The sequence below is a fragment of the Bos javanicus genome, chromosome 11 (assembly GCF_032452875.1).
Source record: "Bos javanicus breed banteng chromosome 11, ARS-OSU_banteng_1.0, whole genome shotgun sequence".
NCBI lineage: Eukaryota > Metazoa > Chordata > Mammalia > Artiodactyla > Bovidae > Bos > Bos javanicus.
This window is the reverse complement of record NC_083878.1, coordinates 24,811,204-24,831,281: the sequence shown is the minus strand read 5'-3', so window position 1 is coordinate 24,831,281 and position 20,078 is coordinate 24,811,204. Positions and strand designations below refer to the sequence as shown.

General features: G+C 35.1%; 1 protein-coding gene across 7 annotated transcripts in view; it reads right to left on the bottom strand.

Moving 5' to 3' along the window:
* The window catches only part of EML4 (EMAP like 4), a 154,597-nt gene that overhangs the window by 39,607 nt on the left and 94,912 nt on the right, over nt 1-20,078 (bottom strand). For all 7 annotated transcript variants that reach the window (XM_061432181.1, XM_061432184.1, XM_061432185.1 and 4 more), the window contains 5 exons: nt 12,538-12,661; nt 10,999-11,148; nt 8,217-8,286; nt 6,705-6,815; nt 4,782-4,877 (listed from right to left, as the gene is read on the bottom strand). In XM_061432181.1, the coding sequence (XP_061288165.1) occupies nt 4,782-4,877; nt 6,705-6,815; nt 8,217-8,286; nt 10,999-11,148; nt 12,538-12,661 (551 nt within the window). The remainder of the gene's footprint in view (nt 1-4,781; nt 4,878-6,704; nt 6,816-8,216; nt 8,287-10,998; nt 11,149-12,537; nt 12,662-20,078) is intronic.

The window sequence follows — 20,078 nt, the reverse complement described above, 5'->3', positions numbered from 1 at the left end:
TGGGGAACACGGGTATACCTGTGGCGGATTTATTTCGATATTTGGCAAAACTAATACAATATTGTAAAGTTTAAAAATAAAATAAAATTTTTTAAAAAAAGAAAATATTACTGATTTAGAGATTCATCCTCAGACTGAAGGCTGAATGGTCACTATGGATTCCTATGGAATGAAAAATCAAACAAAAAACCACAGAGAGCTTTTATGTGTTTTCCACCAAAAATACCTAAGAAAGGGACCTAGTTAAATGTAAGAGGCTTTTGTACAGCAAAGGAAACTATAAACAAAATGAAAAGACTACCCACAGAAAGGAGAAAATCAACCAACAAGAGACAAATCTCCAAAATATATATATAGCTCAGTATCCAACAAACAAATGAAAAAATGGGCAAAAGATCTAAATAGACCTTTCTCCAAAGAAAACATACAGATGGCCAAAAGGCACAAGAAAAGATGTTAGATACTGCTAATTATTAGAGAAATGCAAATCAAAACTATAATGTGGTATCACTTCACACCAGTCAGAATGGCCATCATCAAAAAGTCTATAAATAATAAATGCTGGAGAAGGGGTGGAGAAAAGGGAACCCTCCTATACTGTTAGTGGGAATGTAAATTGGTAAAGTCACTATGGAGAACAGTATGGAGATTCTTAAAAACCTAAAAACAGAACTACCATATGATCTTATATAATCCCACTCCTGGGCCTATATCCAGAAAAAACCATAATTCAAAAAAATATATGCACCTAATGTTCACTGCAGCATTATTTACAATAGCCAAGACATGGAGGCAACCTAAATGTTCACTGACAGATGAGTGGATAAAGAAGATGTGGTACATAAATACAATGGAATATTACTCAGCCATAAAAAGAAATGAAATAATACCATTTATAGCAACATGGATGGGCTTGGAGATTATCATACTAAGTCAGTGAGGGGGGGCCTTCCCGGGTGGCTCAGTGGTAAAGAATCCAACTGCCAAGCAGGAGATGCAGGTTCAATCCCTGGGTGGGAAGATCCCATGGAGAAGGAAATGGCAACCCACTTCAGTATTTTTGCCTGGGAAATCCCACAGACAGAGGAGCTACAGTCCATGGGGTTGCAAGAGTCGCACACAATATAGTGACTAACCAACAAAAACAACAGAGTCAGACAGAGAAAGACAAATATCATGTGATATCACTTAAAAGTGTAATCTAAAAAAATGATACTAATGAATTTTATTTACAAAACATAAACGGACTAATAGTAAACAAACTTACGGTTACCAAAGTGGAAAGGGATAAATTAGGAATTTGGGAGTAACATATATACACTACTATATATTAAATAGATAAAACAATAAGGACCTACTATATAGCACAGGCAACTATATTCAATATTTAGTAATAACTATATTGGAAAAAGAATCTGAAAAAGAATATATACCTGTGTGTGTGTATACATATATGTTTGTATATATGTGTGTGTGCGTGTATATATACATATATACACACACACACACTGAATCACTCTGCTATATACTAGAACTAATACACTGGAAATCAAGTATATTTCAATAAAAAAATAAATATATAAAAAGTACACCACTAAGGATGTAATGTAAAAAATATTATTAACATTGCTGAATGCTACATACAAAACTTGTAAAGAGAATTCTCATCACAAGGAAAAGGATTTTTTCCTATTTCTTTTATTTTCTATCTGTATGAGATGATGGATGTTCACAAAATTTATTGTGATAATCATTTCATGACAAATTTAAGTCAAATCATTATGCTGTACATCTTAAACAGGCCTGTATGTCAATTATATTTCAACAAAACTGGAAGGAAAATAGGAAGAAAAAGATAATACGTTAATAACAAAGCAAAATTAGTGATTTCTCTTCCAGACTCAGAATCTTTAAAAGACTGATCGAAGAGTCCTTAGCTTTCACATGAACAAAACTACTCAACAGATCTTACATGAAACTGATTAATCAAGGATTATAAAACTAACTATAAATCAAGGATTATAAAGATAACTATAAACACTCCCCGGGCTTCCCTGTTGGCTCAGACAGTAAAGAATCTGCCAGCAATGCAGGAGACCCGGGTTCGATCCCTGGGTCAGGAAGATCCCCTGGAGAAGAAAATGGCAACCAACTCCAGAATTCTTGCCTGGGAAAGCCCATGGACAGAGGAACCTGGAAGGCTATAGTCCATGGGGTCACAAGGAGTTGGACACAACTGAGCGACTAACACACACTGGTATAAATACTTCCAAGTATACACACCCATAGTTCTAGTGATAAGATGTTCAAGATACAAACTGAAGTAATCTATGAAAATAAATCACTTGGGTTTTAGTGTAGCTTTATAGGATATTTTAACTTTTTATTAATGTATACTATATAATCCCTGGTGGCTCAGAGGTTAAAGCATCTGCCTCCAATGCGGGAGACCCAGGTTTGATCCCTGGGTCAGGAAGATGCCCTGGAGAAGGCAATGGCACCCCACTCCAGTATTCTTGCCTGGAGAATCCCATGGACGGATAAGCCTGGTAGGCTACAGTCCACAGGGTCGCAAAGAGTCGGACATGACTGAGCGACTTCACTCACTCACTCATACTATATAATCAGAAAAGTTCACAAATCCTAAGTACACAGTTTGATAAATTCTCACAAACTGAACACACCTGTGTATAGCATCTAAAGCAAGAAACAGAACATTACTAACATCCCAGATCCCTCTTCTAGTTACCATCCTCTCCCTCCACTGAAATAACCATGATCCTGATTTGCAGCAGCAAAGATTAGCTTTGTCTGTTTTATTTAAGTGGAATAATACAGAGGGTATTCTTTTGTGTCTAGCTTATTTTATCATTACATTTGTGAGATACATTTAATGTTGGTATATACATTGCAATTTGATCATGCAAACTGCTTTACAGGATTCCTTTACAGGGAAAGACCACAGCGCTGACTTATCCATTCTCTTATTGATGGACATTTGAGTAACTTTCTTTTTTTGCTTCTGTTATATTTGATTACTTGTCTTTTGGTCAACACATGTATTATCTTCTTTAGGGTTTATACCACTTTCATTTGCAATGAAAGACTTCTATTATAGGGACTTCCCTGATGGTCCAGTGGTTAGGATTAGGCACTTTACTGCCATGGCCCTGGGTTCAATCCATGGTCAGAGAACTAAGATCCCCCAAGCTGTGCAGTGTGGCCAAAAAAATAAATTATTTAAAAATTACAAAAAATTAAAAAAAAAAAGAGAGAGAGAAAGGGAGAAAGAGTTCTAACACAGAGATTAAGGACACAGAATTGAAAGCACCTGTTGACTGGCTGAGTGTGAAAGTGAGGGAAAGAGTCATGAATGATGCCTGAATTTTCAGCTTGGGCAATTAAGTGGAATGTGATGCTACTCACTGAGAGGCAAAACTGATTGGGGGCTAATAAATATGATTAGTACGTATCTGTATGCATTGCGGGCTGGGGTATTCATATGAAGATGTCCAACAGGCAACAAGAGTTGCCCTTGTTGCTCTGGGCTGGAGTTAGCTGGTATGGGACACATCAAGGCCATGGGAGCAAACGGAGCAGCATATGGTGTTTGTACAAGACATGGGATGTAACTCTCAGCAACATATACACTGAAGGTTCCAGAAAGGAGATCGAGGAGAGGCCAGTAGGAGGAAAACCATAAGACTTCATCTGGCAGCCTTTAATACAAAGGACCAAAATTTATGTTTCACTGTGGTATAACTTCCCTATGTTTCAACGTAAAATTACTCTGAACAATGGCTGAAAGACTATCTATCTTCATTTATGTTTTTTTAAAATTTGAGGTTTCCTGACACCTTATATTCAAGTAAAATAAAATCTACCCTACTTCTGTCAAAAGATTAAAACTATCTAAAAGAAATAACCTCTTTTCATCCAACAAGTTGAAAGCTTGAAGATTTTACAAAACAAAACTTGGAGAGCAACTGAGGAGGAATGTGATGTTATTTAAGAGTAAAGCAAATATGTCATAGGCTTTTAAAAGCCATCCTGTACCTCTGGATCCCTCTGAAAGCCTGTCAGAGGGAGGCTATTTTCTGAGCCATATGAATGCAGCTGCAATGCTAACCTCATTCCTTTCTTACAAGTTATAGCCTGCTCCACACAAAAGGATTAACACTATTCCACAGCAACTATAAATGCTGTAGCATTTTATGTAGTAGTCCCACAAATATAATTAAGACCAAAAAACTTATTACTGTTATGTTTTTTCAGTTATGTCAGTCATATTCCCGAGGCTGAATTTTTCCTTTAGATTTTTTAATCCTTATAGATTGAACAAAATAACATTTTGTTAAAGAACAAGCCAAGTAGAACATGTAGTCTTAATTTTGAGATTAGATATCCAACTACTTCAGCATTTCAGTAGTACAATGTAACTGAAACATCACTGAAAGTGGCTGAAGCTGCTTGACTATTTTATCTTAAAGGTACTATAAGAATGCTTGGAAAAGGAAATGGCAACCCACTCCAGTATTCTTGCCTGGAGAATCCCATGGGCAGAGGAGCCTGGCTAGCTACAGTCCATGGGGTCGCAAGAGTCAGACATGACTTAGTGACTAAACCACCACCATCGTAAGAATGATGACAAATCAGCAAATCTGATGAATTTGGTCAGCTGGTACTCTCCTGAAACCCAAGAATATGCAACATACTTCCAAGGACTTGTAAAACAAAAAATGTATTCTAAAAGAAAAATACCCTGTTCGAAATTTTTTTACCTTTATTTCTGCTCCTTTTGATTTTTTCTGCCAATCCCACACAGTAAGCATATGCTCATTGGAGTCATCGATAACACATAAATGAACACCTGAATCCTAAAGAAAAGTCAGTTGAAATAAGGCATTTAAAAATCTTCAGATAAGGCTTACTTTTTAAAAAGAAATACCATATTATGAAAACCACCAACATTAAGATAAATCCAAAATCCTTTAAACTCATGGTTCCTTGAAATACAATGAATATACTATTTACTAAGACTGTATTTTCTTAAGAAATATAATAAGGATTCTTAATTTTTTTTCACGTTTCTAATTTTTCCCCCTAGGTTGATCTCCATTTGCTATCTAGCCACTTTCACTATTCAAAAATAGCAAATAATCAATTTTGAGGATAGTCCATTCTGCATCTTAAAGTATTTTCTGCTTTAAAGTGTTCTGACTGCTTTTGAAGTATTTTCCTTTGCAGTAGACGTGAAATGTATATAATTTTATAACTTTGGTCCTAAATTTCGGTAAATCTGTTGGAATAAATTATGTGAAAGTTTGCCAATTTTAGTTTTTCATGATATTCTTGATTTATATTAAAATGAATAAACAAGATAAATAAAAACATAAATTCCTATTTTCCTGAAACTATTTTCATTCACTAACTGATGCCTCCCAGAAAAAGAACTGTGGATGATATTAAAAGATTATTTTTTTTCTAGTAGCATTTGTAATCTATACCTTATGATGTATATGGAACAAAGAAATACTGTGGTGACAAGTGAGAGTACTGAGGAAGGGCAGAGCTTATTCTCTTCTCTTCTGCTTTCTTTTACCCTGTATTGGAATGATTACCTAAACTAGGAAAAGTCAGTGTATGAGGCAATTCAAGATAATCCTAACATTGTAACAAAGGTATCAACAAGAAGACAACAGTTACTGCTACAGAGATTTTAGGGGGTAAAAAAGGTAGTAAAAGTATTTCCCTTCTCTCTGCTCATCTCCTTTTCTCATCTCCTTTCTTCTAATTCCTGATTCATGAGAACCCTTGACATTCAGTACTTGTAAGCTAGTAAAGTTCCTGTATCCACCCAAATTTATACTTCTGCTCTAAAAATGTCCCTTCTTCCTCCACATCCCACAAAACAGCCATAATCCAGAATACAGCTGCAATAGTTAGGAATTAAAGAGATAAATGTGAATACATAAATATATTCTAAAGTAAGAACAAGGCCCAATAAAATCTGGAGGGATATTTGTGTTTGAAAGTAAAAATTATGCATCCTAAAAATATAGATGTTCTCCTGTATGGTCTGTATCAATTACATATAGTTCAAGAATAAACAGAATGTTTAAATGAGCAACATCTTATTTCATTCTCCCCAGAATAAAGCATCAAGACTTAGGTTAAGATTGCTAGATGCTGAATTTTAAACTTAAATATAAAACCATGCAATCAACAATTCAGAACCAAAACAATTCATGACTTTAGTGAGCACAAAGATCTGGCTGTTTTCTTTGCTGCAACATGACATTAAGAAAAGACAATACTTGGGGCAGAATTGGCCAAGTTTCACGTCCGTAAATTTTCTAAATAAAATAGACTTCTATGACTCAAGCTGAATCAAAATCATATCTTATTACTTACTTCAATTTTACTATGCTATGTATGCATTCCTTTAACCATTTCCTGCTATTACACTGCAATTCTATTTCAGGCAGAACAAAATAAGTATAATTAAGTGTAATATCCTGGATCTTATCTAAACCAAAGTCCTTTAGTATTTCAGTTAAAATGCTGGCCACTGATAAGCAACAGCTAACATCTAATTTTTCAATTCAGTGATCACTTTCTATGAACACACACACAAAACTGAGCTTAACGTCTTTTCTGTATCTTTGTGTGGCTGGCTTACTCCCTTAAAAATTGTTACTTACTGCTTTTGAAAAATCCAGGCATCCTACTCCACGTTCAAAAGTTCCAAGTCCAATAATTTGCAGTGTAGAAAGACTAACTGAATCCCACACTCTGACATGGGGTTGCAGGGGCTGCAAAAACAAGGGGAAAAATACAAGATAGCAGGACTTAACTAGTATTTACATAGATGAAAATACCACTCCTACAAGAACTGCTTGCCATCTTTAAAAAATAATGATGGATGGATAAATATCTAATAAAAAATAGCCAGTACATTTACACATGCCCCCAAAGAATCTTAAGTAGGTATTTTCTTCTCATACTACAAAAATAAGGAAATGACAAAGTGATAATAGAAGCAGCAAATGATCTGAGTATCTATTATGTGCAGTATACTATTCTAGTACGTCACATGCGTTAATTCATTTAATTCTCACAGACCCTGGGGCTTAGGTGCTATTATAATCACCATTTAACAAATGAGGAAATTAAGACAGTTTTTAAAATTAATTATTTTAATTGGAGGCTAATTACTTTACAATATATATTGTGGTGATTTTTGCCATATATTGACATGAATCTGCCAAGGGTGCATCTGTTCTGCTCTTCCTGAATCCCCCTCCTACCTCCCTCCCTATCCCATCCCTCTGGGTTGTCCTAGAGCACTGTTTTGAGTGCCCTGCATCGAACCTGCACTGGTCATCTATTTTACATATGGCAATATATAAGTTTCAATGCTATTTTGAAAAAGAGATTTAAATAACTTGTCCATATTTATCCAGCTATTAAAAGGTAGAGTCAGGATTCTAATACCAGCAAATCTGCACTGGAAATCCTGCTTTTTGCATTACTTTCATTCCTGAGAAAACAATATTAAAAAAAAAAAAAATCAGTGTCCAAAAAACTGCTAAGCAAACAGCCCTTAAACAGAATTTAGAACTGGAAGGAGTATTAAAAGTCATCCAACATAACCCCTCCAACTACTTTTCTTTAAAGAAACCAGGCAGAAAATGTTATTAAGTATAGTCATATACATGCTAATCAGTCATTAATATTCACTGCTGATCCTTATTAATAAGGAATTTGTCATGTAAGTCAATAGTATTGAATAATAACTGAAAAATTTTAAGTGTTATTTCTAGTCATATATAAATTACATATAAAATCATATGTAAAATATAAAATTAAGGGATCCATCAATTTAGGATGATTATAATACCTTCCAGCAGACTGATAAATTATTCTATACTTAAAAAAAGAACTTTAATAAGCTTATCAGTTCTCCCATTCTTATAAATAAATAGCTTCCTTAGGGAGAACACTTATTTTTTGAAAAGGAATATTTTAGTGTGACTCTTTTGTTCTTTTTTTAATGTTATTACATTCTATTATTTGTTTCTCTGCTTATACTAAAAATTCCTTAATAGTTAAATTTTAAGAGAATGAAATAAATGAGTTAGGGTTAAATACAATCAATGCCATCCTAATATCAATATCACCTGGTACAGAATGCATAAAACTGTGCCACTCACCCTTCCATCCTTATCCACTCCAGCTATCTGTCCAGTTGCAATCCTAATTTTGTCAGGATGTATAGCAAGGCTAAAAAGCAGTGTTAACAACAATTTTAAATACAGGAAAGATGTAAAACAGCAGAAACATGCCTCAGTATCAACATTTTTCAAACAGTTTTTAATCATTAAAAAAACTCAATGTGACCCATTTGTTTTATTTTCTTTGGCTAATCAAATAAACATCAATTACCTACAGGACTTCTTTTCTAAGTTTTCTGCCGTATTTCTGCCTTCTTTGTTAAACTGAATTATTAGAACACTAAATTTGAAGAAAACATCTACTCATAATTGTGGCATGATAAATTTATCACGTGTTCATGATAAAGGAACTTGTTTCTTTCTAGTCTTACACCTAGACATATTCACATAGTTTTATTACCATGAAGATGTAGTATTACATCTTGTGAAGATTTTAAATGTTGGAGAATAATGAATTTAAGCAATAAATAGAGAATATACATTTTTTGTTTTTGGTATGTATTGCTCATTACTTTCCAGAACATTATCAATTTAAATTGTTATAAATAAAAATGTTTTAAAAATTTCACTACAACTTCCTCATATTAAGAATTATACCTTTTAACATGCCTTGATAATTTGGTATAAAAGATTATCAGTTTAATTTCTTTTATTATTAAAGAGGCTAGAGTTTATCAATATGTTGCTTTAACTAATGTTATTTCCTCTCAAATAGTTCATATCCTTTGAAAGAAAAATGAAAGTGAAAGTCACTCAGTTATGTCCAACTCTTTGCGACCCCATGGAATATAGAGTCCATGGAACTCTCTAGGCCAGAACACTAGAGTCGGTAGCCTTTCCGTTTTCCAGGGGATCTTCCCAACCCAGGGATCAAACCCAGGTCTCCTGCATTGCATGCAGATTCTTTGCCAGCTAAGCCACAAGGGAACCTAAGAACACTGGAGTGGGTAGCCTATCCCTTTTCCAGTGGATCTTCCTGACTCAGGAATTGAACTGGGGTCTCCTGCATTGCAGGCAGATTCTTTACCAACTGAACTATCATGGAAGCCCATATATACTTTATTGAGATCAATTACATTGACAGTTAATATTTGAACCAGACACATATATTATCTAATCCAGCAATTTTACTTTTTTTAATATAGATCAATTACATTGAGTTAATGAAAAATCTAACTAACATTTTGCCATATTTAATTCAAATCTTAAACATTTAAAAAAGCAAAATTACTGGATTAGGTAATATATGTGCATGGTTCAAATATCAAAAACTATAAAAACACTTATGAAATTCTGCTAAAATCTCATCTATCTGGTTATTATCCCTACTCCCTGTAACATCAACCAGGTAATCGCTGTAATCAGTTTCTTTTTATTACTAATTCTGGAAAAATTTTACCTATGTGAAAGTCAAGATAAATATTTATCTTCCACCTCCTTTTTTATACAAATGGTAAAATACTACACATTTTCTTGTTCTTTTATACTTACAAATGTATCTTAGGAATTTTTCCACTTAATACACAAACACTCTCCTCATTCTTTCTTAATTTTATTGAAGCAGAGTTGATTTACAATGTTCTGTTAATTTATGTTGCACAGCAAAGTGATTCAGTTATATATATATATATATATTTTTTCTTTTTTACATTCATTTCCATTATGGTTTATCACAGGGTACTGAATATAATTCCCTGTGCTATACAATAGGACTGTGTTGTATATCCATCCTATATATAATAGATTGCATCTGCTAATTCCAAACTCCCAATTCTTTTCTCCCCAATCTCAATAAATCTATTCTCTACTCAGTAAGTCTATTTCTTACTGAGATTTTAGATTCTAAATATGTGATAGCATATTTTAATTGTCTTTTTCTTTCTGACTTACTTCACTTAAGTAGGGTAATCTCTAAGTCCATCTAACCTCATTCTTTCTTTATGGCTGCATGGCTGCATGGAAACCACACGTTACTAGTCACCAGCTAAAAGATATTCAGGTTCTTTCCAACCTTTACCATCAAAAATGATGTTGTAATAAGTAATCTTGTACATGTATTCTTCTAGTGAAAAAGACAAAATTTTAATCATCTCTAAAAGTTTAACAATATCTATATTTTAAGTCTAACGTATATTAATTTTTTTCTAGGTATAGATATAGTTGCCAGAATACATTTTAAATATTGGAAAATAATGAATTTAAGCAATAGGTAATTAAAGTTAACTTCAAATTAGTAAAATTGAGTACTTCAAAAATACGCCAAGCATAGAAAAGGAGTTCTCACATTTTTATGGCTCTCATTCTGTTTTACAGTTTGATCCTTATTCAGCTATCATTTTCCTTTTCTCCTCAAAGTCTCAAGTTCAAAACTTACCTACATAAAACAAATTCTCAATAAATATTAAGTAACCAATAATCACTCTCAGAAGTATGTAAAAGTCTAGTCTGCCACATATATCTGATGTTTCAGGCCAGAGGAAAAAGTATAAAAGCTCTGGGAAAGCCAAAGAAGCCCCCATCAAAATTTATAGATGATATGTTGCAGGTATCTATTGCAGGTACCTATTGATGCAGGTATCACACCAACTATTTTGGAGGCCTGTAAGTCTTTTTTATTTTTGAAATCTACCTACAGGATGTCCATAATATCCTTAAATTCTCATTTTTCCACAAGAAATCATTTCCAATAAAAACCTAGCTTAATAAAATACAAAAAAAGAGCATGAAATATATATATATATATGTATAAAATGATACCAACCATTTTACACAGTCTGTATGACCCAGGTAGTGCCGTTGAGTTCTCTCTTCATAATTAAATAGTACTACTACGGATGCTATGAAATAAACAATTTCCCCGGTAGGAAGAAGGTAAACATTAGCTCGACAATCCTTTCCTCGATAACCGTATCTTAAAATAAAGAGTCAAGGTTTCAAACAAACACAACTTTCAAAATGTTAAATGATTTATTAATGGATATGTAAGGGAATCAGTATAAGAAAAGAGGACTGGACTGGAACTATAAAACTCATGTCTTGCCATTAGCCCTTGTGCAGTTCCAAGACTTAATACGCTTAAATCTTAGTTTCCTCATTCAACCAAGAAATACATATTGAGCTCCTAATGTGTATCAGGCATAGAGTAGAACATGCACTTCTGAACAAAAATATGTGGGCCTGTGTCCCTGGAGTTCTTGCTTTTCAAAGGTAACAAAAATTTACACCAAGTATATCATTAGAAATTGTGGAAGAAAAAACAACAGGATGCTAGGAGAAAACAGAAGGAGGATCTAACTTAAATGGAGAGAGAAAAAGAGAGAGATCAAAAGAAGGGCTACCAGAGGGAATCTCTTGTTGATCTACCCACTGGACTCTGTGTTTTCACTGCTTAACCAGGTTTGATCCCTAGTTGGGACCTAAGATCCCACAAACCGCATGGTGCAGCCCAAAACTAAGAACAAAAGAAGAGCTACTTGACACTTATACTTACCCTAACTAATGAATAAAAGACAGCCAGGCACAGTTTGGTGTAAGCAGAGTGCCTGCTAAAAAAAAAACTATGCAGAATCACAGGATTGCTGAGTCTTCTCAAGCTAATTTCTGCCAAAAGGAGGGACTGATTCAAGGAGTGGGAAAGGGGATATAAGAGAATGGAGGCAAAAAGCAAAGTTCAAATATTAAGTTTCTTCTGCTTCACTGAGAATTTCTTAAGAATGTCTAAGAGAAATAAGGTTTCCTAAGTGAAATAAGGAGCACTGTTTCATATACTCATTTTAAAGAAAATGTCTGGTCATGAAGAAGTTTATTCTCAAATTAGAATCCACCTTGCTAATTTCAGCTCTTAATAAGATAATTCATATTATTTCAAAGGTTACAAAATGCTTAACTGATGTTTCCTTATTTAATTCTTAAAATGGACCTGTGAGGTAGGGATTACTGACCTCTTTTTATATTGGAAGAAGTAAGGTTCATGGAGGGTAAGTGGCAGAGCCAAGACTCAAAACACCAGCCTTCCAATTCTAGTCTGATGCCTCTTTCACTACACCACAAGCACCTGCCTTGATGTCCATGGAACACTGCTTACCCTATCTGAAGGTATTAAATTTTGGTGCTTTTAAGTTGCTAACAGCAATATACACATAATATGTGAAAGGATTAGAGATGACATCTCTTTACTTTCTCAAGTGGTCACTGTTTACCACGTTTACTTGACATAAAGACAATTCTGACAGACGTCAGGTAAAGTAATTTTTCTTAAAAACAGAGCAAACAAATTTGCTGTCACAAAAGAAAAGGATACACCCACTCCAGTTTGAGCTTTTCAGGAGGCAGTTCTGTTCTGATGTCATCATAGTTCTCAACATCAGAAGGAATGAACATTGTAATTGGTCGACCTCGCATAAACATTTTAATGTATTCTCCTTCTGTTGAAACACAAGAAAAAACATTAAGACAGATGTATTTGCTGAATATTCATAGAAAAATTGATTATTAATATGCTATAATAAAAACAAGATAGAAAATAGCTACTTTATATAACTGCTTTTGTATAAAGACTTAGTTTAAAACATCAAAGGAAAAAAATCACTGGTCATTCCTTAAGTGAGAGTAACTTTTCATAATTAAAATATAATTTATCTATAAGTTGACACATTTCAACAAGAAAGTCAGGAAAGTTGAGGTATAAAAAAGCAAGAGGAAAATAATTTTGTGATGGAAGGTTCTCTGACAATTGAAAAAAAAGATTATCAAAGTACTCCGATGACAACCATGTCTGCCACACTACCTGATCAACCTACCGACATTTAATGACAGACAAAAAACCATGGCCACAGAGCACACCAGGAGTGGAGTCAGACAGCCCCGTAAGTCAAGGACAGAAAGAGGGACCGAGCACTCTGTTACATAGAGCAGTGGTCAGAGATGGAGGAAAGATGACCGATGTCCTTCATTTCACAACTGTGCCTACAATCAGCCTCGAGTTTAAGCAGTTAAATTCAATTATAATACACTAAAATCTTAAAGACCGTGCTAGGGAATAGTTTTCTAGTTTGTAGCATAGGTAATATTAACATAATAGCACAAACATCTTTTATTTACATAAACCAATAGCTGCTTGTAAGATGTGCAACAGTCTAAAACTAAAAATGTTAAAAAGACAACTCCAGAATCAAATCAACATTTATGGTACACCTTTTACAAATGAAAACAATACTTAAGTGATCAGATCAGACTGTTTGCAAGTCTTAAGAAACAAAACAAAAACATCCATCCTTGGCTGACCTACATACAGACAGGTTTAATAAATGTTGATGGTGGCTGTGAAATGTTTAGAAAAGAACCTAAAGGGGAAGGAGAAAATAAGGGACTGCATACAAATGCATAGGCACTGTCTAGAACTTGCTAACTTGTCTGCTACGATAGGAAAATCATGTTAGAAACAAAGTGTGATTATCAATCAGAGGCTGAATCAACCTTAGGACATCTAATAATGAATGACGTAAGCCACTAAGAAGAAGTGTAGATAATTCAATAGCTTATGTAACACAAACCATGAAAACAAGAGGAAAAAAAACATTTGCTGAATGTTTGTAAGTATTTCTTCAGACTTTTAAACTGTACTTGCTATGGGTGAGAAGTTCAAGTTATTTTTATTATTATTACAGTGTGCTCAGCCTCAGGGTTTGATCTAAGAACAGGCTAAGACCTCCCACGCCACAACTTTTTAACACCACATGATGTATGTCTCTGTTACTTCTGAATCTAAGAGTGGGCTCTGTTTCCTGGACTTTGATGATAACTAAATGATTTAGTTATCAGCTGTAACTATTTCCCTTCAGCAATCATCTTTATTTGTATCTCCTTGTCATTTTTTGTAAAGTCCACTTTCTTCTAGGTGTCAATTTGTTACATAATTTTCCCTCTAGTTTTTTTTTTAAAGAAAATAAATCCTTAAAGGGAAATATCCTGTCTTGTGGAATTTCTTCCAAGGTCATTCACTGGTCAGAGGTGTATAGCATAAATGCTTTCTGAATGGAAAAAAAATATTTCATAGATGTTTCTATTGCCAGTTAAAAGAGACTGTATATCCAGCAAAGGGAATGGGTTAGGGCAGCATCAAAGAAAAGAAAAGTGCCCTCCTCTGCTAATAGGGGCTTCCCTGGTGGCTCAGAGGGTAAAGCATCTGACCGCAATGTGGGAGACCTGGGTTCGATCCCTGGGTCAAGAAGATCCCCTGGAGAAGGAAATGGCAACCCACTCCAGTATTCTTGCCTGGAAAATGCCAGGGATGGAGGAACCTGGTAGGCTACAGTCAATGGGATCACAAAGAGTCGTACACGACTGAGCAACTTCACTTCTGCTAATAGAGACAGCTCAGAATATTGCACTGATTCCTTCAGCAACTGTAAAGCAGCACAAGCAATCAAGTATAAGCAAAGTAGCTGTATCTATGCTTGCGAACTTTTCTAATACAATATAAAAATGGCAATGCATGTTAGGATGAAAATCCTTTTCCTGTCTATAAATTGGCGGTATACATGTTGGAGGCTGAGTATATGTCTAGACACTGGGAACAATTCTGGTAACTGAGTGGGGGAACACATTATAGTGGAAAAGAGCCTGAGCGTTAGAGAAACACTGTCTGGGATTTGAATGCCAGCTTTATCCTCTTCCTAGCCATGAGACTCTGGCCTCATATTCCTAATAAATAAAATGATACTACTACTTACCATTTGAAATTCTGATCGGACAAATAAGATATTACACTGTAAAGTATGAGGTCTTGACAACTATTTCTTTCCTTCCCTTTAGATTTGTAAGCATTCTAAACACTGTCTAGGAACTGCTTATAATACATGATTCAACACTCCTCAAAAGCTTTAGAGTGACCACAGAACAGCAACTGCAGGCAAATAAGCTAGAATTCTGAGGGTCCTATCTGGGCCACTAATACAGGGGGCACAAGTTCAAGTGTCTATAGGCCAGGCAGGAAATGCAAATTGAGAGCCCTGGGAGCATACGGGATGACCAGTTAGGGTGGGGGCACTGGTATCCACCAGGCCCATCTTAGGGAGGCAGCAGTTAATTAACCTCGGGAAAAATGTGGGCCCAGTGCTGCTAGAGCTTCTCATTTTTTAAGAGAAACAGAAAATCTATAATTTATTGTGAAGTCTCCTAATTTTTAAATGTTTACTCCTTTGCCAAAGAGGGAGAATACCATGTGAAAACACACCTTTGGCCTACATAGAGCTCACTAGTTTGCAAACTAAGAATAGAGTCTTTACCTTGGGAGTTAGACAGAATATATAGACGAAGAACCTCTTTCCTCCTCAATCACTAGTGAGTCAAATTCTCACTGCAAACATTTTGAGTGTGTCAGGTTTCTTGACCTTATAGCTAAACAACTCAGTTGTTTTACCCAACTGCTGCTTTCTGGCTGTCCTCATTGGACACCAGCATGAAAGTCAAGGGGAAGAGGGGCCATGGGATTGGTCAAAAAAGCATATAAGGTTAGTAATATTAATTAATATATTAATAAAAGTGTGCTGGTCCAGAAATGTGAGAAAAATAAATGATTATCTGTCTCTTGATAATTAGTAAACACAGCATAGGGCTATCTGTATTCAATAATGAAGCTGCTGCTTCCTGAAATGTAATTCATCTCAACATTTTATCTATTTTGACACTGTGAAAATTCCTGGTACTGAGAGGGTGGGTATACAGTATAGTGGACAGAATGCAAGCACTGTGATAAAGGCCATCCTTATCTGAATCTAAGCTTTACCACTTACTAGCTTATGCCCAAATAAAATAAATATTCTTAATTGAATCTGATCAATGATTGATAGCTTAATTATAAAAGAAGAAATTCAGGGAATTCCCTGGTGATCTAGTGGTTAGAACTCAGTGCTTTTACTGCCAGGCCCCAGGTTCAATCCTTGATCAGGGAACTAAGATCCTCCAAGTCACACTGTGTAAGGAAAAATAAATAAAACAAAAACACAAGAAACTGTGTGGGATATTGTTAATAAATTTTATCAGTTCATTTCTCTAGATACATATAATGTTGGAACTGGAAGAAATCTTACAGCTCACCTAGTCCAAACACCTGTTTTTACAGAAGGAGAAACCAAGGCTCAGAAAGGTCAAATGAGTTCCTAGACTGTGTCCCAAAATGTCTATTACTTAGAACTTGTGAAATATTTTCTTTCTAAACTATTGTTCTAGATCTGCACAATTCGGAACAAGAGCCACTGGCAGAACACTTAGCAGGCAGGCAGTGTGAACTGAGGCATGCTCTAAGTATAAAATAGGTAGGAGAGTCTGATGATGTTTGTATGGAAAAAAAAGTAAAAGGTTTCCTTAACGTTCCTCCGCCCACCCCCACGCCTTCCACCCCCAGCTTCATGATATGTGGAATCTTAGTGTCCTGCCCAGGAAGTAAACCCATACCCTCTGCACTGAACGCACAGCATCTTAACCACTGGGCTACTCATTAATGGTTTTGTACATTGATCACCCATTGATATTCTGAATATACTGGATTAAATATATTAATCTTGTTGTTGTTGTTTAGTCACTGAGTTGTGTCTGACTCTTTGTGATTCCACAAACTGCAGCCTGCCAGGCTCCTTTGTCCATGAGACTTTCCAGGCAAGAATACTGAAGGGGGCTGCCGTTTCCTTCTCCAGGGGGATCTTCCCGACCCAAGGATTGAATCTTGGTTTCCTGCATTGGCAGGTGGGTTCTTTACCACTGAGCCACTGGGGAAGCCCAAACTTATCTTACCTGTGAAATTTTCTTTTTTTTAAATGTTGCTATTAGAACATTTAAAATTATATGTGCTTTATATATTTCCATTGGACAGTACTGTTCAGACAGTGGTGAGGTCCTTAGGCTACAGAAGTCCAATTAACTGATAATGTAGCTTACTTATAATGCAAATAGTATTAGCTTAAGCCCTGAATTCCCAACACTAGGAAATCAGAGTACAAGAGAACAAAATGATGTTTCTGCTCTATTATCTTTTGGAACAATGAATGTTAGATAAAAATATGAAATACTGTATTTCTATGTCCTTCATGCACACCTCTTAGTCCTCGCCCTTCAGTCTCCTCACGTGCTGTTAACTCTTCTACTTTAGCATCCCCCCTGGGCTGTCTTATCTTCCAAAGTGCTCCAAATTGCCAAATGATCTTTATATTCCCTAATCCAAACTTTCTGGGATAGTTACTCTCAGGTGTTCTGAGAAAAGTATTGCTGAAATGACTCATATTGATATAAACAACTGGTTATCAATATTATATGCTTAAAAGATGCTCATCAAAATTTATTAATCTTTCACAGATTATAACAAAAGGAAAAATTCAGGAAAAGTGTAGAAGAAAATTGTACTCTTATCCAAGACTCTTATCCTTCTGGGTCTTTTTTTTTTAATAGCTTTCCCTATTTCTGCACCTAGAGATATTAAAGGGGAAAAAAAAAAAAGCCTTTCAAAGACAACAGCAGCAGAGCTTCAAGGGTTGGGACTATGATTTGTACTTATTTATGTAATGGGCACTGCCCGTAGAAAGCCTTCTGACCTTCTAGAATGCTTACAGTTTAAAGCATCTTTCTCTCAAAGTTTTCACTTTAGAAATTCATTTTTATTTGTATTTCATCATTTTTAGAACTAAAAGGCTCCCCCTCTACAACTGAATTTGGGTTTTATATTTCACTAAAATGCGGCAGTGTGATTCTACCCAATTTCAGCAAACAGAAAATTGCAGGATCTTTAACGTGAGCTTTCCCTCAGATACTACCAGTTCTACTCCCCCAAAGCACAGAGCTGCAGAACAGGCCAGTAAACAAGATGCTAGAAATACTATCCACAATCTTATGGTACAAAGTGGCAAAAACCCATTTAAGGAAAGCTAAAATCTTTTCTTAAAACAAATTTATTTTTAAACAAAACATTTCAAGTTTTACACTACAGTAATATTTTTTTAAAATTCCAATGAAACTACATAATTTATAAAAGGATCTTTGGATTTTGAATAAGAAAGTTGATATATGCTATAATAAAATCTTAATTTCACTCCTTTTCAAAGGGCTAGCTGTAAAAATAGATCATAAAATGCAGACTTCAAAATAAAAAGAAGAGTCATAAATTTAGGATATATGATCTAACCTTATTTTGCACATCAAAAAAAATTCCTAGTTGCGGTGCTTGTCAAATACTATACAGTTAGTTTTAATGGCTTGGGCAAGAACACAGATCTGAAAAATTTGACAAAATGCTAAAACCTTAATTTCCCTTGTTTTATAGGTAGAGTTCTACTAGCTGGTAAATTTTATTAAATTCTTAATTATTGATACATGGGGCTGGGGTGAGGGTACACAATGAAGATGTAAAAGATGTGAACCTAGACTCTTAGGAGCCTACAACAGAGAAACATAACCGAATCTTATGTATCTGCTACCCAGCACATACTGATTACAGTGGTAAGTCAATCTGTAGTTAACTGCTTTCTTAAACCTAAACTTCCTTTAGTCAGATTTCTTTGCGTTTTTTTTTTTTACAACTGTGACTGTAATAGAATTACTTGAAAATATCAGATATGGGAGTTTGCTTAAGCATTTCAGATTATTTTTATTGTGTGAACAAGGGTTTCTTTGGTAAAAAGAAGGGAAATGAATCTATTCAACAACGTAAGGCACACAGAACTTCTAAAAGATTTGCTATATTGCTTAAAACATTTCTAAACTAAGCAAAATATGGTTTTTAAAAAAGTCCCTCAAATCACTCACTTATATCTCCAGGAAAAGTTATCTTAAACACTAAATAAATGAAAAAAATTCTTTACTTTATCTGAATATACCAAGCTGGATTTAATTTTTTTTTAAAAAAGAAATTCCAGATACCAAAATATTTATCCCTTTAGCTCTTTCCCAATTAACTACAGTAGAAAGAGAATCAAGAGGCCCAAGGAGAAAGATAAAAACTTATCTACAAAATTTTAATTAAACAGTATTGAGAGATTTCAACTTATCTTTAATGTTTTCTTTTTTTTAAAAAAAAAAAGGTACTTCCCCAGTGGTCCAGTGGTTAAGACTTTGAGCTCCTATTGCAGGGGGCATGATTTTGATCCCTGGTTGGGGAACTAAGATCCCTGGTTGGGGAACTAAGATATATCACATGGTATAGCTGGCGGTGGGGGGGGGGAAAGATGAATAAAAACAAAAAACAAAAAACCTGAGTTAAATAAAGCAAAATGTCAGAAAATATTAAGAAGAGACGGCAAGAATACACAGAAGAACTGTACAAAAAGATCTTCACGACCCAGATAATCACGATGGTGTGATCACTGACCTAGAGCCAGACATCCTGGAATGTGAAGTCAAGTGGGCCTTAGAAAACATCACTACGAACAAAGCTAGTGGAGGTGACAGAATTCCAGTTGAGCTATTCCAAATCCTGAAAGATGATGCTGTGAAAGTGCTGCACTCAATATGCCAGCAAATTTGGAAAACTCAGCAGTGGCCACAGGACTGGAAAAGGTCCGTTTTCATTCCAATCCCAAAGAAAGGCAATGCCAAAGAATGCTCAAACTACTGCACAATTGCACTCATCTCACACGCTAGTAAAGTAATGCTCAAAATTCTCCAAGCCAGGCTTCAGCAATACGTGAACCGTGAACTTCTTGATGTTCAAGCTGGTTTTAGAAAAGGCAGAAGAACCAGAGATCAAATTGCCAACATCCGCTGGATCATGGAAAAAGCAAGAGAGTTCCAGAAACACATCTGTTTCTGCTTTATTGACTATGCCAAAGCCTTTGACTGTGTGGATCACAATCAACT